We start from the raw sequence: 24,529 nt of genomic DNA, 5'->3' as shown, positions 1-24,529 counted from the left end.
TCAAAGTTAGGACCTTTACACAAGTAACTGCATAGATGCGGTTTACACTTTAAAGTGGGGGTCTGTCATATATTTGGGGGTCTTTTAAAATAATAAAAATCCCAACCCATTGAAATCTTTAATGTCGTACTTCATTCATTCATTCATTCATTTTCTTTTCAGCTTAGTCCCTTTTTTAATCGGGGTCGCCACAGCGGAATGAACCACCAACTTATCCAGCAGATACCCTTCCAGCCGCAACCCATCACTGGGAAACATCCATACACACTCATTCGCACACATACATACACTATGGACAATTTAGCCTACCCAATTCACCTGTACTGCATGTCTTTGGACTGTGGGGGGAAACCGGAGCATTCGGAGAAATCCCACGCAAACACAGGGAGAACATGCAAACTCCACACAGAAATGCCAACTGACCCAACCGAGGCTCGAACCAGTGACCTTCTTGCTGTGAGGTGACAGCACTACCTACTGCGCCACTGCGTTGCCCTGTAGTACTTCAAGGGCTCCCAAAACTTTTCAGCCCGCGACCCCTAAAATAATAGTGCCAGTGACTTACGGCCCCCAAATTCCTCTTAGGTGGTTATAAATATGCAAATGTTGCGCATACAACAATAGGCCTATATAAACACGAGCATATTGATAACACAAAAATCTGCAACAGTCTAACAACTATATAATTTTTATAGTCATTTAATAATTTGTTTAATTTAATATTAACCTAAGCTAATTTGACTGGTGGACTATTCCACGTCTATTCTTGGTTTAATTTTGCAGACTGCTGATCAGAGATTATCCTCCATGTTCAGTGGTGGCCTGTATTTGTGTTTAATGTATTTGATTGCCATAAAGGTGTCAGAAAGTTTAACCTGACGCTATGAAATCAATCTGCTGCAGCTGAAGATTTTGCTGTGTTGTTAATCTAATGTAAACACACCAATCCTGTGAACAAAAACATTGAAGGCTGATGGCTTTTGATTTGCATGTTGTTTTTTTAGTATTAAAAACTACTATGTTTATCTTCTGTGGGTTATAGTTAAAATATTGTAATTCAAATAGTTTAATACAATTTATTTGACTTTTTTTTAATCATTAAGCGACCCCCACTTTGGGGACTACTGTTCTACTGAAGGGAAAAACACATACATCATGAATGACTGTTAATTTGCACCAGGCGGCGTTCAAGGGAACCATTTCTGATATAATTTACCACCGAAGAAGTGAAGGCGCACGTACAGCGATTGACTCGATGAATTTAACAACGCTGCCACTATTTTCACAAAGGAACGGGTGGAGTGTCCGATGAGATTAACAACACCGGTGGTGATAACCTACTACAGGACAGCGGTGGGTCTGACAGGAGCACAAGAACACCTCTCAGCGAAAAAACAAGCAAAATATGTTTTCTCTGCCTACAAGCTTTCAGTCGCAGGTATGAAGAGGTTCAGATGTTTTAAATACAAGCTGTCAAAGACTATTTCGTGTATATAAACGAGTAGTAGCTACCGAATATACTGATGAACGAGAGAAACATGGCAGTGTGTATGTGAGAATGAATGTGGATTTTAAAAACAAACTTTGATAATGCAAATGTAAACCGAATAGATATAATAATAGTAATAATAGCTGTTATTTTATTAACGGAACTGTTTCTGGAACGTTCTGTCCTTGTTTAGATGAGGTATGGTCAACCATACTACTGATTACATCATCTGATCGACTATATTGAAAACCCAAAGTATTAATTTAGATTATCCTTCATTTATATTCACTATTGACTGAGAACATACGGTAAAATCAAATAACAAGGAAACTGAGTTATTTTATACTTTATGGGTCATATTGTTATGTAATAGTACCTTCATGGTACACTAGTACAGCAGCAAAAGCTATTGAGGTAAAGTTGGTTTTATATTCACACATTCGTTCAGTGACAGCTCCCTATATTGTTTACTGTGGTACTTTGAAAATTTGGTCTAAAATCACTTGTTAATATGTCTTCAAAACAACATTAGCACTATTTAATTGACTGAACAATGCTGTACATTAATAGTCTTTGGCTGCTAATATGATTTCACTATTTAGTATTTGCAATGAATACGTTTCTGTTATTATATTTTTTGAGAAAGACCGAATGTGTGAATATAAAATCTACTTTACCTCAATGCAAAAGCTATATAAGAGTGTGTGTGTGTGTGTGTGTGTGTGTGTGTGTGTGTGTGTGTGTGTGTGTGTGTGTGTGTGTATTTCAGTAGTGTGTCAGTATGTCAGTAGTGACATAACTGACCTGTAGACTAGTGGTAGTCATATATAGAAAGCTTATCACCCACTGTGGCTGATAGGTGATGGATTTTCAACTTAATATGGTTTATTAATACAATAATTATTTGTCCAACTGTTTCCTGTTGAGGTAAAGTTAGTTGTATATTCACAGATTTGGACTTTCTGCTTAATAGTATGATTTCAGAAAAGTATTATGTAGTGAAATCATATTAGAAGCCAATGACTATCAAAGTACAACATTGTTCACAGTCAAATACATAGTGCTAATGTTGTTTTGAAGTCATACTTGCATGTGATTTCAGACCAAATATTACCAAGTACCATGGTAAATAATATAGGGAGCATGCCTAGTTGTCACTGAACAAATGTGCAAATATAAAACCAACTTTACCGCAGTCTATCTCCCACCAGTGTTGCAGTTTGACCAAAATGTGTCTTTATTTTTAGGGAACAGTGCCTTTGACCCATCTGATCAATGTGGTTCAGTACTTGAAGAGTTCAGCCAACTCGGCCGTAACTGCATCAGTACAGAGTCTGCAGAAAGACCTTTCACCTGAACACGACCCACTTCTCTATGAGGTACGACAGTCACAGGAACGGCACGCACTACACTTCAGAGCGTGTGCATGATAGAGGTCATGTTTACTATAGGGTTATTGAGGCAAACAAAAATATTAAATCCATTTTACGAATCTGAAATAGAAGATAAAACATTTTACATTAATCTACTTGCCAAAGCAAATTTTTTAAATTTTCCTTTTCATTTAGTTTAGCTTGATATACTGAAACAACCCAAATTTAAATATGTTAATAACTCTAGTTTGTTTTGACATAAGATATGTGTGTTTTATATATTTTTATTAAGTATATGTAATACACATTAGGGCTGTGCAACTAATCGAAATGGATTCGCAAATTGAAAAGTCGCAATTAGCTAATCACAAGAGGCTGCGATATGAAATAAATGTGTGTATTATTTAATTTCCCTCGCCCAGAGCAAATGCGTGGCTGCTGTTTGTGTGTGACAGCCAATAGAGTGAGCACACTTTCATTCTGGCCAATCAGAATTGCGCAACCGAACTATGTGAAACGCCCACAATAAAAAAACAAACAAACAGGAAAGTACGGACGAGTGGGATGATGGCGTCTGCCGCTTCAGAAGCATTCATAGACAAATTAATATAAAAGAAAAACAGCACATCGGTAATATGGGATTATTGTGGTTTTAAAGTCACAGACACCAAACAAAAATGGGTAATTTGTGAAAGCTGTTGCAGAATTGTTCCCACAGCATGAGGAAATACAACAACCAGCACCTAAAAAAGCACCACAGGCGGCTATATGAGGAGCGTCTTGCTAAACAGTCAACTGAAAGTATGGCCAGTGACACTCAATATAGTCGCTAGCAACAGCAAAGTACTACAGTGGCGGAGTGAGCTTAAGGTGCTGCAATTTAAGAAAACACAAGCAATTACAAAACCACCAGCAAATTAAGGAAGGGGACCCAAAAACATGACAAACCTTTCTGAGATATGGATGTGTTATTATGCCGTGAGTGTTGCTCAGTAAAGTTGTTGGTGGTCTTTTAAAGTGAGTTTTTTTTTTAAATATCCTGATTACATGATTCCATTGTCGTTTGCAAATTATTAGCCTACATAAACTGATGATTAAATGTGAAACGTCAAACTGATGAAGATCGTTTCTTAATTTGCCAGTGTTTTTTGTAATTGCATGTGTTTTATTAAATTGCAGTGCCTTAAGCTCTCTCAGCCACTGTAGTACTTTGCTGTTGCTAGCTACTATATTTAGTGTTACTGGCCATACTTTCAGTAGACTGTTTAGCAAGACACCATACACAGATTTCATTACAATTTAAAATGGCATCTTGGATATCTTTTCTGCTGAAGATACTGTTGAGACAAGAAAACCTAAAAAAAAAAAAAAAAAGTAAAATAGAACGCCTTATAAATACCGTAGAAATGGTATAGCAGGAAATTTTGGCGATATTAATACCTTGACTTTTTTAAACCGCGGTATACCTTGAAAACCGTTATCATCCCATGCCTATTTGCAGCTGTTACACCGTATGAAAAAACAAAACAAAGACACCAGGAGATAACTAACGCTATGACTCAGTACTGTATGCTATAGAGAAAAATTTGTGTTTAATTTTTGAATATTTCTAAACAAATTTGAATAAAAGTTGGAGTTAGTTAATATCTTATCAGTTGCTTTTTTTAATTAACACTCACTGCATTTTAGCAGTAAGAAGATACAATACAGATTATTGAGCTGAAGATTGACTACAAAATTCAATCGCAAATCAAACTGAAATCGCAATATGTAAAAAAAAATCGCAATTAGATATTTTCCCCAAATCGCACAGCCCTAAAACACATACATAAAATCAAAACTATACAATTTTTTTTTGCATAGATATTTAAATTTATATCTAATTTGTGTCATATACATATATATTATTTATATCTAAATATAAATAAAACAAATATATGCATGCATGTATTTATATAAACATAAAAATATTCACAGCACACACATATATTATGTAAAAACAAACATTTATTTTGGATGCGATTAATCACGATTAATTTTTGTCCAGCACTGCATAAAACACAATTATTAAAATCTTGATCTCCAACAGATGGAGACGATTTTTGCATTTTTGTGACCCACAATATTAGCAAACGTAATAAGATGATATAATAAAGACTATGATATTGGCTACCCAATATTATCCCCTCTCCCCCTTTTTCTGTGTGTTTTTTTTTTTTTAGTTTGGTTTGGTTTATTTACTAATTAAAATCATTTACATTTCATTAAGATTTTTGCTAACATTTTAATCAATAAAAAGTTCAATACATTAAAAACTTAATCTTCATAATGTATTTATATATACACTACCTTACGAAAGTCTTGTCGCAAATCAAAGTTTTAGGAACAACAATTAATAACTTGACTTCTAGTTGATCGTTTGGTATCAGAAGTGGCTTATATGAAAGGCAAAGTCCTCTAGATTACGCTTATTTTACCAACATAAAATATGATCATGCCTTGATTTATAATTATTTAATTAGTACAGTAAGGTCTGACTTTGCTTGAACAAAAGTCTTGTCATTTAACAGAAATAATGTACAGTATAGAATATAAAGTCATCCTGCAGTGGAAAAAGAATTAATTTTGTGGATGACTCCCATGAGCTTGGAGGACTGCATCCATACATCTCTGCAGTGACTCAAATAACTTATTAAAAATGTCATCTGGAATGCCAAAGAAAGCGTTCTTGCAGGACTCCCAGAGGTCATCAAGATTCTTTGGATTCATCTTCAATGCCTCCTCCTACATCTTACCCCAGACATGCTCAATAATGTTCATATCTGGTGACTTAGCTGCCCAATCCTGGAGCACCTTGACATTCTTTGCTTTCATGAACTTTGATGTGGAGGCTGAAGTATGAGGAGCGCTATCAAGCTAAGGAATTTGCCCTCTCCTGTGGTTTGTAATGTATTGGGCAGCACAAATGTCTTGATACCTCAGGCTGTTGATGTTGCCATCCACTCCAGAGATCTCTCGCACGCCCCAATACTGAATATAACCCCAAACCATGATTTTTCCTTCACCAAACTTGACTTATTTCTCTGAGAATATTGGGTCTATGTGGGTTTCAATAGGTCTTCTGCAGTATTTGTGAGGATTGGGGTGCAGTTCAACAGATGATTCATTAGAAAAATCGACCTTCTGACACTTTTCCAAATGATCAACTAGAAGTCAATTTATTATTTGCTGCTCTTACAACTGAGATCAACGACAAGACTTTTGTCAGGTGGTGTATGTGATTATTGCATTTCACATCCAGTTGGATCCAAAGAATCTAATCTGGATTGTCTTCTAAAATGAATAAGAACCTGTAATTTTGGAATTATCAATCATCAACCCCAGTGAAATAAATGACTAAACAAAAATGACACAAATATCACTCTAGTTTTCAAGCTGAATAAAATGATTTGTCTATCACTTCACATTGAAAACAACATTTTATAAACTTTATAATATGATGCTAAAAATTGCAACTATGGCCTGATTTTACAGCCCAAGGTAAACCTGAAGGAGCTGGGTCTGTCAGAGCTGCGGGCCGGTCATGTACGGGATGTTCTAGAGCACCTGCTGCCTTCTGCACATCCAGAGGAGAAATCCATCTCCAGCACTGCTCAAAACTCAACAGCATGGAGAACTTCTCACATTTCTGCCCCCTCCTTCTTCCAAAACAAATATGGTGAGCTTTGCCACAGCACAAAGTGGTGATGTCATACTTTAGATACTCTGTTTAAGCTAGATCATGGGTAGATAAATAAGTAACATATTTGTTAGGATGTCAAACATTATGTTGTATACACAAACAAATTTCAGTCTAATTTTTTTCTGTTCGTATGGAATATAATGAGCAGTATTGTTGTCCCTGAAGTGATTTCTCTTTGTTGTGTAATGTCAGATGTTTGTTCTCTTGTTAACACAGGGTTCTCTCACAAACACTCAGGATATTTTGGCTCTTCAGTGTTTCGCAGGGAAAGTTCCAGTCCACTTCAGGCAGCCTGTGTAGATCTGCATCATCTGCAGTGTAATCTTTACCTATTTTTTTTTTAAACAATAAAACAAAAACAAAATATTTCTTACACAAACTACATGAAAATAAAAAAAAAACTATATACAAAAGGGTTATTAAAAACAAATAAGAGTCCTAAAAGTCTGTGTGCACCGGAAGTTGCTGAGACTTTTATTTCAGTATGTTGATGTGCTTCCAACTAAAACTGAATATTGGATTGGGGCGGGGCTTTCTTATTATGCATAATTCCCTCATAAAAATATAAAGGTAAAAGGGGTGTGGTTAAGAATATTGTGGCTGAAGCCATCATCAGATGAAGTCACACCTTATTTTAAGGTATAATTCTTGCTATTAATAAACCACTAACTATGACTTTTACCTCAATAAACCCATAATTTCTTACTTATCAGTAGTCATTAATGTAGTAGTTACAAGAGGTAGGATTAGGGAAGTAAAACAAGATCATGCAGAATATGTATTGTATAAATACTAATAAACAGCCATCATTTTTTTAATAGGGAGGTAATAAGCCACTAGTTAATAGTGAGAATTGCTACTTAAATATTGTACTAATAAGCAGGTAGTAACCCACTAGTTAAAAGTTTTGGGTTCATTCACATTTTTACTGCTAAAATTCCTAAAGTGACATCATCAGAGAAGGACCGCCCCTTCAAACGCTGAAGCAAATAGTCAGACTTTGATTGAAGATTACCAAAACAACCATTTGTTTCAATAATAACCTTGCATGGATTAATTGTTAATTCTGTAACAATGTGCGCTAGCAAAATAAACACTGTAAATTTTGAATTAACACAGGTTAATTTCAAGACTTTACATCAGTCCATATTCTTTTGGGCCTAAGTGTTCTCTACACCCTCCAGTGTTTTCAAATAATGACAAGTCTCAAACTTAAATTGCACAAAGCTGGGTGGTATACTCTTCACCCAGCCACATTTATGTATGTGACATAATTGCACATAATTAACCAACATAACAAACATAATTAACCAATCTACTTTTCTAATTGATCATCATAAAAAAAATAAAATAAATAATTAATTAAATAATTCTCTCTCTCTCTCTCTCTCTCTCTCTCTCTCTCTCTCTCTCTCTCTCTCTCTCTCTCTCTCTCTCTCTCTCTCTCTCTCTCTCTCTCTCTCTCTCTCTCTCTCTCTCTCTCTCTCTCTCTCTCTCTCTCTCTCTCTCTCTCTCTCTCTCTCTCTCTCTCTCTCTCTCTCTATATATATATATATATATATATATATATATATATATATATATTCTTTTCATCCAATGAAATGACAAATACATTGCCAAATTACCTACAAAAATATAAAAATTTGAAGGGGTAGTTCCCCAACTAAGTGATGTCTTATTGTTTTATGAAACTGAACATTATTACAACTTTATTATTATTATTATTATTATTATTATTATTATTATTATTATGTTTCTTACAATTCTCTAGATGTTGTTGTACTCCGAAGTGTAGTTAGCTGGTAACTCGCATTTGTTAACGCTTTATTTTAAGTACCAGTTCTATTAACTAGTGGCTTACTACCTGCCTATTAATACAATATTTAAGTAGCAATTCTTACTATTAACTAGTGGCTTATTTCCTCCCTATTAGTAAAATAATGGCTGTTTATTAGTATTTATACAATACATATTCTGCATGATCTTGTTCTACATCCCTAATCCTACTTTATACCTAAACCTGTTGTAACTATTACGTTAATGACTACTGATAAGCAAGAAATTATGGGTTTTTTTGAGATAAAAGTCATAATTAGTGGTTTATTAATAGCAAGTATTATACCTTAAAATAAAGTGTGACTTCACATTTTTATAAAAAGTTGTCTTTAGTGTCCTACCGATTACTAGAGTGACCTACATCTTACATGGCCTAGACATGAGTAAATTAGCTGTAGATAAGACATTTGGACAGCTATCTCTTTAAGGGCCATTCACACTGGACAATAACTATTCAGTTAAGTTTCAGCAAACATGCTTTGAGAATAGCGAAGTTCACACTACAGCAACACCTTCAGCTTTTTTTTATTTATTTATTTTTATTTATTTATTTATTTTTACAGCTGATGAACATAAAAAACATTTTTGTTTTTTGACTTGAGAAGTTAAAATGGCAGAAAAAGTAACCGTAGTCTGTGCTAATAATACAGATAATTATCATCCATTGGTTGGCATTCTTATATAGTTATCTTTCTTGGTTTTAATATGGCTTTTGTCAGCTGTAAAAAGAGTTTTGTGTTTATTTTAGTTTGTATGTGTGTGTTTTTTATGTTTAGTGTGGGTCCAAAACAGAGGCTTCAAGACAATGAAGTCCAAGAGCAGACATCTGCGCTCCAGCTCTGAAGGTCCAGTAGAGGCAGATAATTATACTCCAGTCTTTATGAAGGTCAGTAAACTGAATCACACCAATGAAATATTAATTGCTGCAGATTTGTGCTGTTAAACTATTATATTTAATATTGACTAATCGTGTACAAAATCAAAGTTTGAATTTGCATGTATTGTATATATGTATTATGTACATTGCTCAGCATATATAAGTACAGCCCTCACAAATGTCTTATAAATTCATATTTTTAATAGGAAGCTATACAGTAATATATTTGTGTATATACATTATATTAGTCAGTACTGAAGCCAAATCTGGAGCTTATCTAACAAAATAACTCGCGATAACGATTCAAAAATTAGCACACCCAAATTTATGTGATAGAAAAATATTAATTACAAATTTAAAAAGAAAAAAAATCAAGAGAAGCAAAACAATTGAAAAAATTTGTTAATTTTGTAGGTTGTAATTTTTTTTTGCAATATTTTGCTTGAATTTTATTGTATTTTCTTTCGATTTCTAAATATGTTTGGTGACTAAAATATTATTTTAATTAATATATCTGTTTAATAAATCTGTTTTGTTTAAATGCCCCAAAATACATTGCCTGTATTGACTGAGAAATGGAGAAAAATATTCATTTTTAAAATAAATGGGGTGTTAATTAGGCTGAGCACTGTATATGTAAATTTTAAGGTCACAGGCTGTTGTGTAGGCATTTCACTGCAAATTGTATGGTGTATGAATGTGTATGTGACACTGATAAACATTATTTAAGATATGTTATAATATAAATATTAGATTATATTAGTAGTTAATATGTATATTCAATTTTATGTTGCTTTCTAGAAAACCACAGGTTGTATTTTAATGTGCATAAAATGTTTCACTGCATCATTTTTAGGTGTATTTATTGTATAGTATTTGCTGTCCTGTTAGGGCCTAATCATGAAGGACAAAACAGACACGGGGAGTTTTGAGCAGTTATTAAAACAGAATAACTTGCCAGAATCGCATCAGGATGCTTTTAAGACTGGTTTTACAGAGGGCTTCATGAAGGCTCAGGCTTTGACAAAGAGGACACAAGGTGATGCGCTCAGGTCTTTTTAAGCATGTTTCTCTTGCTAAAAGGAAATGTTTGTGGCAAGAACTTCATTCTTACATTTACTGCTTCTGACAGACTCTGTGAAGAGGACACGTCTGATTATTTTTGTTCTCCTGCTGGCGGGAATGTATGGTGTGTCCAGAAGTCCTTTCTTCTCGGGTAAAGGATCGTTTTCAGACACTGGTTTGTGTCCCATTTAATTCAATCTTTACATTTGTTTAAATATATATGTTGATAGTATGTGGTTGACCGCAATTTAATAGAAAATAAATTAATGGTGCTTAAGGTCATTGAAAGTCCTTGAATCTGTTGTTGATGAAAGAGTAGGAATCCTGTCATACTCAAGTTGCTTATTTGTGTCTGTTCTTGTAGTTCGCTTTCGCACCACCTCTGGTCTGGATTCAGCCGTGGACCCTGTTCAGATGAAGAACATCACATTTGAACATGTGAAAGGAGTAGAGGAGGCCAAAAATGAACTTCAGGATGTTGTTGAATTTTTGCGAAACCCCCAGAAATTCACTGTGCTTGGTGGTAAACTTCCCAAAGGTGAAATTCTATGCTTCTGCTACTTAGGCCATATCCACACTAATACGTTTTAGTTTGAAAACGCATATTTTTCTCTCCGTTTTGGCTGTTTTAGGAACTGAAAGATTGAAAAGCTGTCCAAAGTGGATACATTTGAAAACGCTGTTTTTGTGTTGCAGTGTGGACTGTAAAAACGAGGCTTTCGAAAACGATGATGCATTTAAGGCCCTGTTTACACTGCCAGTTAAATGTGACCTAATTCTGATTTATTTTTTTTTTGCTCATGTGACACAGATCGGATCTGTTCCATGACCGTGTAAACACGACAAAAAACGCATGCAATCGCATATTCAGAGATCGGTTTCAGGCTTCTTTCATATGTGGAAATAAATCAGATATAAATCGGATATGTGACAATGCCACTATCATGTAAACAGGCAGATTGGATTTATTGAGGCATTCCGTTTTCTACGTCATTAAACTTGTGACGATGTGGTATTCTCTGCGGTTTAATGATGTAGAAGAAAGAGCGTGTGTGTGCTCATCCTAAAATTTCGGACCCACTGCTCCTCATTAAAGCCTGCCACAATTTGCTCCTGAGACCTGAGATCTCTCTCATACCAACAACATCCTCTGAATGGTGGAGGACACCATATATAAACCATAGGCGCAAGCTGCGATGACGGACCTTTCTTTCCGCCTCTGCCTCAAAATCATTTTAATGTTAGGCGATCTTCTCATATTTCGCAGAGCTTAAAGCAAGACAATTTCTTCCATCGTAGCTAGTGTGGCGCAGATGCTAGAATCCATCTTTATGCATGCACGACGTTGTAAATTGTATGGCAAGTGAATCAGATATGGGTCACAATTAAAATAACATGTAAACAGACAGGCAAAAAAATCAAATATAGGCAATATCAAGACCTGACAGTGTAAATGTGACCCAAGTCATGAGACCAATTCAGCTAAAATGGTGGACGACATTGTAAAGCAGATATTTTGGATGCTGTCTGTTTTATTAAAGCTTTATTAAAGATTAAGGTTAGTTTGTACATGATCCATATTGCCTCTCTTCAAAGAGCATGTAATGTTTACTGGGAACTATTGTTAAACAGCTGAAACAAACAGTAACAACATTTTGCCGCAATGATTCAAACAGATAAAAGTAAATAAACGGCAGGCGGATTTGACGCAGGTAAAAGTGCTTTACGTGTGTGCCCATAAGAAGTACATAAACAAAAGCATTTTCAGCCATTTTATTGTGGATGACAGAAAGAATTGAAAACGATAGTGCGGACACGAAAAATTTTTAGACAAAAAGGCAGTTTTGAAATGTATCCAGATTAGTGTAGACATGGCCTTATTTTTGTTTGTTTTTCATTTTGTTGAAATCTAACCTGAAGGAGTATTTCAGGTATCCTGCTCGTAGGGCCTCCAGGAACAGGGAAAACCCTGTTGGCCAGAGCTGTTGCCGGTGAAGCAGACGTGCCCTTCTACTACGCTTCTGGGTCTGAGTTTGATGAAATGTTTGTTGGAGTCGGAGCGAGTCGCATCAGAAACCTTTTCAGTGAGTCTTCTCAGATGTCTTATAGACTCTTTTCTTGTTTCTGGGTTTCTCAGCTGTGGAAGTTGGGTGAACTTATAAATTAGTACAACAAATACATTTGTTTTAGGTTTTAATTTGCTCAAATAAAAAATGATGAACTCCACGATAGAGTTTTTACAACAGTCAAAAGAAGAAAAACTTTTTTTTTAAACTGATAATGGCAGCCAGAAGGGATAGTTTACTGTGCTACATTAAAAACACAAAGCACGAGAATTAACTAGGATTCTGTAATTTGATGCAAAGGCAATATGATACAAATTAGTATAGAAAAGGTTAAAAATGTACATGTATGTTGATGTACTTCCAACTGAAGCAGAATAGAGTAGGGGGCTTTCTTTTTGCACATCATTTTCTTTTAGCAAACTAACAGTAAGAGAGGTGTGGTTAAGAATATTATGACTGAAGCTGTCAAACTGATCCCACTCCAAACAAGACTTTTAACTTGCATGGATTAAACCTTGACCTAAAGAATATCAATGTGCTTGACAAATAAACATTGTAAAGTTTGATTTAAGATGCTGGTGATTGTTAAAAAGCATCATTACCGTGTTGTGAATTTTTTTTTTTTATCTCACAGAGGAGGCCAAAGCTAGCGCACCATGTGTAATCTTCATTGATGAGCTGGACAGCGTAGGAGGGAAGAGAATCGAGTCTCCAATGCACCCGTACTCCCGACAGACCATCAACCAACTGCTAGCTGAGATGGATGGGTGAGTTTATGACTTAAAGGACATTTTCTTGTATTGAAATAAATGAAATGGGAAAACTTACTTAAGCTTCTTTGACGATTTCAGGTTTAAACCCAATGAAGGGGTCATTGTAATTGGAGCTACAAACTTTGCTGAAGCTTTGGACAAGTAGGTTTCACAAGCAATCAGTTATTCATTCATTCATTCATTCATTCATTCATTTTCTTTTCAGCTTAGTCCCTTTATTAATCAGGGGACGCCACAGCGGAATGAACCGTCAACTTATCAAGCATATGTTTTACACACATACACTTCCATTCACACACATAAACTACGAACTATTTAGCTTACCCAATTCACCTGTAGCGCATGTCTTTGGACTTGTGGGGGAAATGCCAACTGACCCAGTCTTCTTGCTGTGAGGCGAGAGCACTACCTTCTGCACCACCGTGCCAACCCTAGCAATCAGTTAAATGGATTTAATTAAAATTTAACCTTGATTTCCATGTTTTTGCATGCAGCCAATTTTGGGTTTAAAGGTGTGGTCCACTGCGATATAATATTTTAACCTTTAGTTGATGTGTAATGTAGATGTGTGAACATAAACAACATATCTGAATGTAATACGCTCAAAGCTTAATGCAAAGGGAGACACTGGCTTTTAACTTTGTGGACCACAATAAAATACATCCGAGTTAATGATGTCATAAACCCTTCAGGTTATGCGCATACACCCAGCGCAGCACATTTTCTGTCTGATTCACGCTCAAACTGATAGGGCTTGAGTTACACAGTTACACTGACTGACAATATTTACACAACGACAAAGCATGTCTATGGTTTCCGCTACATTCATTCTTCCATGGCGGGGCGCCACACCAAAATTCATCCTGCCACGGCTAGATTACAGCTTCTCATTCAAAACATTCAGTCATTTTTTTTAAAAAGCTTTTCTGTAATCGTAGTAGTGCTGTGTGTTATTTGTTTAACCCTTTAAGGTTACATGCTGACTGACTGACAGGTACATGATGCATGCGGCCAGCAAACACGACGTAGCTTTCAGTTATGATGAACACAGTTTCCATAATTATGCTTTATTTATAGAAAAAGTCTATGGCTCTGCATATAATTATTTTATCTTGCTGGAGTTTATAACCATTTCACTTTACTTGGGAACGCATTAATGCCACTCTATAGGTCTATTGGAGACATTCACAAATACCCCTAGCAAATCTAATAAATGTTGGAGACATACTCTATACATAAGCGCACTAAATCGCACTTCAGCAGCGTTTATTTGAGAGCGCACAAGAAAATCTGCACTTGAGCAGCGTAAATTTGAGGGCGCGCAAGAAGTTATGCACAAACAGAGGAAATCGGCGCTCAAGCACAGAGATTCGCATTATCGTATTACATAAATGCAATCTCGACTTGTAATACTGCGCTCACGACTTTTGTCAATGAAATAATGCCGCAGGTAGTTGGTAGATCAGTGTAAAAGGCCCAACAGAGTCTGCCGCCACAGCTGGAAAAAATCCTAGTGGAAACACTGATGTCCTAGTAGAGGTGTGACGATTCCTGGTGATGTGGAGCCACAATCTCCAAATCACAGCACATTATGTCAGCTGACCAATCAGAGCCTCTTGAGGGCGGGCTTTCGGAGGAACTAGTAAATATAATAGTCATTTTCATGTTAGCTAAGTAGCTGTATATAATTAAAGTGAAATATATGAAAAAATAATGAGATTTATTTATCTATTTATTTACAAGTGAAGCATGAGCACACATTGCTTTGCACCCCATAAACACAATCAAGCCTTAAAAATACACTCTAGACCACCCCTTTAATGCATTTAATCCTATAAATATCCATCTTGTAAATCTCTATTTCTCATACTTGTAGTACTTATGATACTTAAAGGAGGTAATTTCTGCTTTTAAAGGGATAGTTCACACAAAAATTTTAATTATGTCATCATTTACTCTCTTATGACTTGTTTCAAAGCATTGTGTTGTTCGTTTTGTTTTAACACAAAAAAAAAAAAATTCCAAAAAATGTTGGAAACCGGTCACCATTGACTTTCATAGTGTTTATTTCTTCTGCTATGGATGCTAATGGTTACTGGTTTCCAACGTTCTTCAAAAGTTCTTATCTTGAAAAAGTCAAGGGTGAGTAAATGATGGCGAGATTTAACTTTAAATCTCTTTAACTTTCATGATTTCTCAGACAGAGTATTAGTACTTTTTTAGTTAATACTTTAGTCACTAAAAAATCTTTTTGCGATATTTCAGTGCTCTGGTGAGACCAGGTCGCTTTGACATGCAGGTCACCGTCCCAATCCCAGATGTGAAGGGACGCACAGAAATCCTGGAGTGGTATTTGGAAAAAATTAAAGTGGATTCTGGTAATAATTTTGAATAAATCCCACATACATTTTTAAAGATGTTGAGTAGGACAGTCCACTCAACGAATCTGTTTTGCAGCTATTGATGCAGAGATCATTGCGAGGGGAACGGTGGGCTTTTCTGGAGCCGAACTGGAGAACTTGGTGAATCAAGCAGCACTGAAAGCAGCCGCCGATGGGAAAGACCTGGTGACCATGAAGGAGCTGGAGTTTGCCAAGGATAAGATCCTGATGGGTGAGAGCAGACATACAGCATGTGATTGGGATTAATTAATGCTTCAAGAGATTCTTTCCTGACTCGCTCTTTTCTGTCTGTCCGTCCAGGCCCAGAGCGCAGGAGTGTAGAGATAGACAAGAGAAATAAGACGATCACCGCTTATCATGAATCAGGACACGCTATAGTAGCTTATTACACCAAAGACGCAATGCCTATCAACAAAGCTACCATCATGCCACGCGGACCTTCACTTGGACATGTGGGTAGTTGCACAATTTCAGTAAAACCTAATCCACTGTTTATTTTTTAATTTTAATAGCTGTGATTCAAAATTTGTAGATTTAAAGGTGGCCATGTTGTTCCATTTTTAATTAATTTAAAAATGATCCTGATATCTGTCAGTGGATCCTAAGTCGTGCATGCACATTTCTTTCTTGAAAAATAAATTTTTATATTTTAATTTAATAGGAAGGGTACATGATTTACATTGTACTTTTTAATGTTAAACGCTTTTATTAATTGTATTTGTTATATCACTGCACAAAGTTGAAAATTATTAGAATGCAGATTTATGTGTTTTGTCCAATATAGTTATTTATTGTCCATATTTAGTTATTATTTATAGTTTTTGTCCTTTTATGTAAACAAAATGGTATAGAAATTAAATACTCTCCATTTATCTGTATCTATAATATCTGATATCTGAACAAAAATTGTCAAAATTGGGCAGGCTTTTGATTTTAATGGATTCCTATTCATAAACCTTTCAGTTGAAGTATATAATTTCAGTTAAAGTAAAAAAAAAAATATGTTGCTGGATTTTTTTAGCGTATTTCTTCCGTGAGAATAAAAAAAAAAATTGAACATAGCTGAAATCACTCTCTTATGGTGTCTAATTAATAAAAAAGTTAAAAAGTAAGGGCTGAACAATATATGTTTTCAGCATCAATACCGCAATGTACACATCCACAATAGTCACATCGCAAGATATGCAATGTTGCATCTAAATTACAGTAGACCAGGAGCTACAGAATTGTATTTAAATATTGTATATATATATGTATGGAAGTTGTACAATTTATGCAAAAAAGTTTTCTCACTTAGAATTTTTGTCATTTCTAGTTCAAATATCTACATTTCTAAGCTAAAAAAATATTATTTTTCTTAGCCCACTGGTATATAATTGTACTTGTTTTAAGGACAGGTTCTTAGTTTTGACTTATTTCTCCTGAAGTTGAAAAAAACGACAATATTTTTAGAAATGAGAGACAAAGAAACGAGACAAATCAAAGTAAGAAAAGTATGTTTTGCATTGTAATTATTCAGTTTCTGTACCTGAATACTGTTAGACTCCCCAGAAAACCATCAGATAATGCTATTCAAACTATCTCACAATGTTTATCACAGAAAAATAAAATCTCGCAATATATATATATATATATATATATATATATATATATATATATATATATATATATATATATATATATATATATATATATATATATACACACACACACACACACACACACACACACACACACACACACACACACACACACACACACACACACACACACATATACATACAGTGCATCCAGAAAGTATTCATAGCGCTTCACTTTTTCCACAGTTTTATATTCCAAAGTGGATTAAATTTATTTATTTTCTCAACATTCTACACACAATACCCCATAATGACTATGTGAAAAAATATATTTTTTAAATTGTTGCAAATATATTAAAAATAAAAACCCTGAAAAATCACATGTACAGAAGTATTCACAGCCTTTTCTGTGAAGCTCTAAATTGCTCTAAAAAGCTCTACATTCTGGTACATTCTGTTTCCACTGATCATTCTTGAGGTAAATTCAGTTGATTGGACATGATTTGAAAAGGCATACACCTGTCTATATAAGGTCCCAGAGTTAATAGTGCATGTCAAAGCACAAACCAAGCATGAAGACAAAGGGATTGTCTATAGACCTCCGAGACAGGATTGTCATGAGGCACAAGGCTGGGGAAAAATTTCTGCTGCTCTAAAATTTTCAATGAACACAGTGGCCTCCATCATCCATAAGTGAAAGATGTATGGAACCACCAGGACTTTTCCTAGAGTCTGAAAAGTGAAGCGCTATGAATACTTTCCAGATGCAATATATATATATATATATATATATATATATATATATATATATATATATATATATATATATATATATATATATATATATATATATATATATATATATATATATATATATATATGTATATATATATATATATATATATATATATATATATATATATATATGTATATATGTATATATATATATATATATATATATATATATATATATATATATATATATATATGTATATATGTATATGTATATATATATATATATATATATATATATATATATGTATATATATATATATATATATATATATATATATATATATATATATATATATATATATATATGTGTATATATATATAAATATATAAATAAATGTATGCATGTTTATTACATTTTTGTGTTTTGATAGATTTTAAATTCTATTTTACATGTAAAAAAACAACTTTTGAGCCAACTTTTATTTTTCAGTTTTTCTTTTTTCAAAGGCAAAAAAACTTTGCAATTTTATAGAATGGGCACATTTAAAATGATATATTTTGCTCTCCTGGGTTATAGATAATGAACCTGTTGTGTTTTTCTGTTCCTCTGGTGTCCATCAGGTGTCTTTGCTGCCAGAGAATGACCGCTGGAGTGAGACGCGGGCTCAGCTGCTGGCACAGATGGATGTCAGTATGGGCGGCAGAGTGGCTGAAGAACTGGTGTTTGGAAATGATCACATTACCACCGGTGAGAGGTGTCTCCTACTGATTCTTGCTACTTTGATTTTTTTTGCTAACGTCAGCGTCATGATGTTGTATCTATTTAATCTACAGGAGCATCCAGTGACTTTGATGGAGCCACTAAAATCGCACAGATGATGGTGACACGGTTTGGAATGAGCGACAAGGTGAAAACTCGGTTTGAGACTTTTTTCACACTTGATTTATGTCGAGTGTTTTCTTTTGTGTTAAGGCATACATGGACACAGTATGGTTGTATGTTAAGTCATAACAGGAATGTGTTCTATAAAGGACACCAGTGCATTCAAGTTAGCACAACAACTACAGATAAAGCCATAATAAGTCACATTTGTCAATATATCTTGAAAGATGGCAAAGACAAATAACTAAGTAACCAATCTACAACCCTAAAAATGCCCTTAAAATTGTTTTCTGTTTTGTGTAGTCAGTAATAGTTGCATAATATTGGCCAGGGTCTGTGAAATTGGCTATAAATTAAAAAAATTAAAATAATATATTCAAGTTTATTTGTATAGCATTTCAAAGCAGCTTTACAAAGGGTGCACATTATTGTATTGCAATCAAAATCAGAAAAGTTAAGGTTGTTAGTTACTATAACTTTATTAGTTACTTAGACCTTTAACTAATTACTAATAACTTTATCAGTTAAAGTTGTTATATATAAACATAATTAATCTGCAGCTATGTAGTATATAGGTGATGTCTATGTGTGGATGTTTAATGAAGTATATTTGTGTTAAAGTTTAGGTGTATTTGTGAGTGTCTGAAATTCTAAAACATTTTAGTAAACGCATAAATAATTTGTTTACCTACAGTCCATGCATACATGCAAACTCGTGGTAGGTATGTTTGCATCCACCTATTTTAATGTGCATTTTGGAACCAAGCATAAAAAATACTTGGAAACTGATGGAAACTGCAAGATGCACAAAAAGTAGAATGTCCATAATAAACAAAAGCTTTTGTCTTCAGAGGCACAAATACATTATTAGATAAGAAAAAGGCCCACAGTGGCTTCTCCGGTCATACTTTACAAAAAGGTTCATTAGTTAATGTTAATTAATGCATTTACTAACATGAACAAACAATGAACAATACATTTACTACAGTATTTGTTCATGTTAGTTAATGAAAATACGGTTGCTCATTGTTCGTTTATGTTAACTAACGGTGCATTAACTAATGTTAACAAGCATGGACTTGGATGTTAATAATGCATTAATAAATGTTCAATTATGATTAATAAATGCTGTCCAAGTGTTGTTCATGTTAGTAATGCATTAACTAATGAACCTTATTGTAAAGTGTTACCGCTTCTCCTACCACAGCAAATTCCCTTTTTTCTTTTGAAGTTTGGATGAAAACAGTGCTTTAATCACAAATATTTTATGGAATATTCTAGTTATTCATATTCTCCATTTTGAGATTCACATGATTCATGCAAATTCAAGGAGATTCTACAAATGTATATCTGGGAACTGACTAATTTTAGAGTCACTGTTTGGTATTTTCTTTTCGTATAATAGTGTTTCAAAGACGTCAAATACACACACACACACACACACACACACACACACACACAAACGCTTACTTTTTATATTTTAAAGTTGTAGGAAAATTAGTTATGAATTTGTATTGTTTAAACAGTTTTTTAATCATAATTTGAAGTAATTTTAGAATAATTTAAAATGTTGCTTTAGAAAAAAAAAATTAGAAGGCCAATTTTCAACAACCATCAGATTTCTCTTTTAAAGGAAGCAGTAGCTATTCAGAGAAGCCGTTTGAGACCTTCCACGTGTTCAGAGCCATTAGGATTGTGTGGGCTCTCACATTCCAGCATTAAAATCTGCGTTTCATCCTAATCCCTTCCTCAGCACTCCAACTCAAAATGCAGAATTGAGCATGCAGGCTATAAACTACACTCACGTCCAGCCATGTCTAACGTCAGGATCCTGTCGTAATCAGAAACCTGTGTGAAGCCTTTGTTGAAACACTGTTATGCCTGTAACTGCAGTTCACTCACCTCTCCTTTGCTTTGGCCAGCTGGGGGTCATGACCTACAAAGACCTGACCAATCACAGTCCAGAGACACGAGCAGCTGTAGAACAGGAAATCAGAGTTCTTCTGCAGGTAAGTGTTGAGGTTTTGTTTGTCACTGATATTTGATTGGTGATTGTGAATATTCAGCTTTAATTAAAGGTCCCATGAAATTAAAGTAAACTTGAATTTTTAGGATATTTTTAGGATATTTATAAGCTATTTGCTTAGAAGAAATAAAATTGACATAAACATGCAAGGCTTGTAGTTTGTCACTTCTGCCTAAATGGATCAACAGTTTTATTCAAGTCACCTCATACTTTAGTTTCTTATCAAATCGTGACCAATCAAATGCTCTCTAGTATCTGACATGCCCCGCCCCCTTCAGGACACTTCCCATTTGATGCGCTTGAGCTCAACCGCTCTCACTGGCAATGTGGTGATAAAACAAAATGCTATTGGCTACATTATGTCCCACCCACTCTTCATATTACAGCTGAGATTATGTCAAACATTTCAAAGCACTTCATAAGAGCTTTAATTAATTATCAGGGTTTGTACGGTCCTTGAAAACCTGGAAAAGTCATAGAATCTTGTCATTTTCCAGGACTGGAAAAACAAATAAACCCAAAATACTTTGGAAAAGATAATATTTGGTACATTTTAAATACGGTATCAATAGCCTAGTGGTTAAGTACGCTGACATATAGCACCAAGGTGCTCACGGCAACCTGAGTTCAATTCCCGGCTCGAGGTCCTATGCTGATCCTTCCCCTCTCTCTGCTCCCAATGCTTTCCTGTCTGTCCTGTCTGTTAAAATGCAATTGCGCCTTACAGTCTCTTCACATGACGTTTTCTGCGTGGGGTAAAAAGCAGCTCTGTTTCATCTTGGTCTCTCTTTGACTCGCTTCCACTGTAATTCAAAAAACAGTATTGTGTCCAGAAACATTTTTGTAACTACAGGGTTAAGATGCTGTGGGTGCTAAAGGCTAATTTGAGCTATTCCTTTAAAGGTCATTGCACACTGAATCCGAAATTGTCCTCGGTAGTTTTTGCACATTAAAAAGAAAATTTGACCTCACGTTGGGTCAACCGTATTGACATACTGCCTCCGAAACTTTCGTCCATCATAAACCGGGTTAAATTTTTTTCCTTTCCATGTTCCGAAAAAGTGCTTTTAGAGGTGTTTTGACAGTTTAGAGCCACCATACAGACTGAAGGCAAAACACAAAATGCCGTCACTTGAGCCACAGATAACTTTATGAAAAACACAGTTCAGAATATAAGACAGAATCTCTGTTCAGGATTTGTTTACGTACATAAGTATCACAAGCAATGTCTCAGAATTCCTCTAATTTCCTGAAACAAACTTTGCATTTGGGTATAATCCAGCGCAGCTATTTGATAAGGAGGAGAACTCCCCTTCCTCTCTATGTAGGCTAGTATTGGATGAACACAATATATAGCCTATTCCTCTACCTTTTTCTGCTTTGGAGAAGAGAGGAGAACAATGCATCACTGCTTCAATTGACTACGAAATGTTTTGTGTTTTTTCGGAATGGATTGATTGACTGTAATACCCTTCGGACTCCGTGTACAAGGTTTGTGTATATGACAAATTTTTCGCATATGAATATGAAAATTTTGAACTTCAGTGTGCAAAGACCTTCAGTGTGAAAACACAATCCAACATTTATCAAATTTTCACACAGACAGCAAGAAACTTTTTAAAAACTATTTTACAGATATAAAAATAAATATAAACTACATAGGTTGTCACAAGTTTTGGTATGCTGTAATATTTTTTTTCTTATTTACCATGTGTATGTAGACATTACATGAACCATTAAGTCATGAATATTTACCTGAAAGTTCCTAGAATTTTCATAGTAAAAATGTGTATGAACCCTGAATTATGTCTTATTAGAGTTCATATGAAAGGGCAAAGAAGATCCTGAAGACCTACAGTAAAGAGCACAAGCTACTGGCTGATGCCCTGCTGACTTACGAGACGCTGAATGCCAAGGAAATTCAGATGATCCTGGAAGGAAAGTCGCTGGATCCCAGATGATGCGGTCTTGGATTAACAAAGACTTTTCAAGGCACAATCTGACTTTGTCTGTAAATATAAACATCTGCAACAAGCAAGTTCATCAAAGACTTTTCTTAGTATATTTTACCCTTTTTTTCTAGCAACATGGCGTCTTTCGAACATTTTCTAAGCCAGGGTTGTCCAGTCTCGGTCCTAGAGGGCCAGTGTCCTGCAAAGGTTAGTTTCAACTCCAATCAGACACTCCTGGGCTAGCCAATCAAGCTTTTACTAGGCATTCTAGAAAGATCTGTATTGATGCAAGTTGGAGCTAAAATCTGCAGGACACTGGACCTCCAGGACTGAGTTAGTAAAAAATTCTTTATTATTATTTATTAATCCACAGTAGTCAACATTTGAAGTGAATAAAAAAAGTTTTTCGAAATTGTCGTCAGAAAAGAATTGATATAATTGAGTTGTTTTATGACAACTTTGATCCATTTCGAATGTTGACTACTCCCAGCAAAAAATTTTGTGTTTAAGAGACGTCTAATAGACATCTAAATGTAGACAGCTTGGCTGAAGCAAGGCTAAACTTGGGCTGTCAGTAAAAATCTAATAGACATCTAAGAATAGCCCAGATTAGTCAAACAGACAGATTAGACAGACTTTGTGTAGTCATTCATTTCTGTTTATTTGACGACTAGTCTAGTTTTGGCCTATTCTTAGATATCAATTTGATTTTCCCTGACAGCCCGAATTTAGCCTTGTTTTAGCCAAGACGACTATGTTTATACGTCTATTAGAACAAAAAAGTGCCAAAAGTATATAAGCTTGCACAATGAACCAATGGGAATAGTAACTAATCAGTCAGACTGTACATTCTGTGCTTTGTTTTTAGAAGCTAAGTATAAAACAAGAGAATTACTTGTCTTATTGTCACCTAGTGATCATAATAACTGAAAACAAAGCAATAGCTTTCTCTCATAAATGATGTGTTTTGCATAAAATCAAATGTCTATAAGTTTAAATCCGGATGCCTTTCAATAATCACAGTAGAGATTTTTTATTCCTGTGCAACATTAAATCACAAATTTCTCATCAAATTTTGAATGTGACCTCAGAATGTCAGTATTGTTTTTACTTCTACAGATCTCAAATGTGATCAAAGTACTGTATCATTTCCTCTGGACCTTTCCACTTTTTTCTGGCCCCTGATTTTATTCATTAACTTATTTATTTGAATATACTTTTCCATGTTGCTAAAAGCCTCTGTTACTTATGGGTTTGTCTGCATGCATGCGTTTAAACGGCGTGACTGGACTGTATATATGTGTGTCTGGAAGAAATGTGAGTGTGCTTTCTTTTGAAATTAACATGGATTGACTACAAATAAATGAAGTAAAGACTTTTTTTGTTGTTTCCTTTAAGAAGATATGTAAAGTTGTCTTGGGCATGTTTTAGTTGAATGCTGCAATGATTTTGCTTGAATGTCTTTGCTTTCATAGAGTCTTTGTAGTAAACTGTTTAGTCTGATAATTACAGGTATCGGGTTTGGTGTTCTGAGATAACCAATGACTATCTTATTTCAAATTGGTGGTCTACACACATTCAGGTCCTGTTTCTTTTTTCATCATCCACTATATATTTTTCTTCCTGGGATTCAATTTAGTCAATTAGAAAATCAGCTCAATGGATTTAAGACAATAGCTTTGTTGTGTTCAGTGAAGGAAACTAAAATCAATGTTTTCTAACTCTGTAAT

General features: G+C 34.7%; 1 protein-coding gene across 1 annotated transcript; it reads left to right on the top strand.

Annotated features, from left to right (window-relative positions):
• Positions 1-1,324: 1,324 nt before the first annotated feature.
• yme1l1a (YME1-like 1a) lies at positions 1,325-24,177 on the top strand. Its single transcript, XM_056450721.1, has 18 exons — positions 1,325-1,438; positions 2,737-2,868; positions 6,397-6,580; positions 6,821-6,922; positions 9,217-9,326; positions 10,209-10,356; positions 10,450-10,557; positions 10,747-10,920; positions 12,314-12,466; positions 13,083-13,215; positions 13,300-13,362; positions 15,487-15,599; positions 15,679-15,834; positions 15,924-16,075; positions 18,560-18,686; positions 18,773-18,846; positions 20,744-20,830; positions 22,665-24,177. Exons 1-18 carry the CDS (start codon positions 1,406-1,408, stop codon positions 22,806-22,808), a joined length of 2,193 nt encoding a protein of 730 aa, XP_056306696.1. The 5' UTR covers positions 1,325-1,405; the 3' UTR covers positions 22,809-24,177.
• The last annotated feature ends 352 nt before the right edge of the window (positions 24,178-24,529 follow it).

The sequence above is a fragment of the Danio aesculapii genome, chromosome 24, assembly GCF_903798145.1.
Source record: "Danio aesculapii chromosome 24, fDanAes4.1, whole genome shotgun sequence".
NCBI classification, from domain to species: Eukaryota; Metazoa; Chordata; class Actinopteri; order Cypriniformes; family Danionidae; genus Danio; species Danio aesculapii.
Note: the sequence above shows the minus strand (reverse complement) of the source record. Positions and strands in the feature narration are given on the sequence as shown.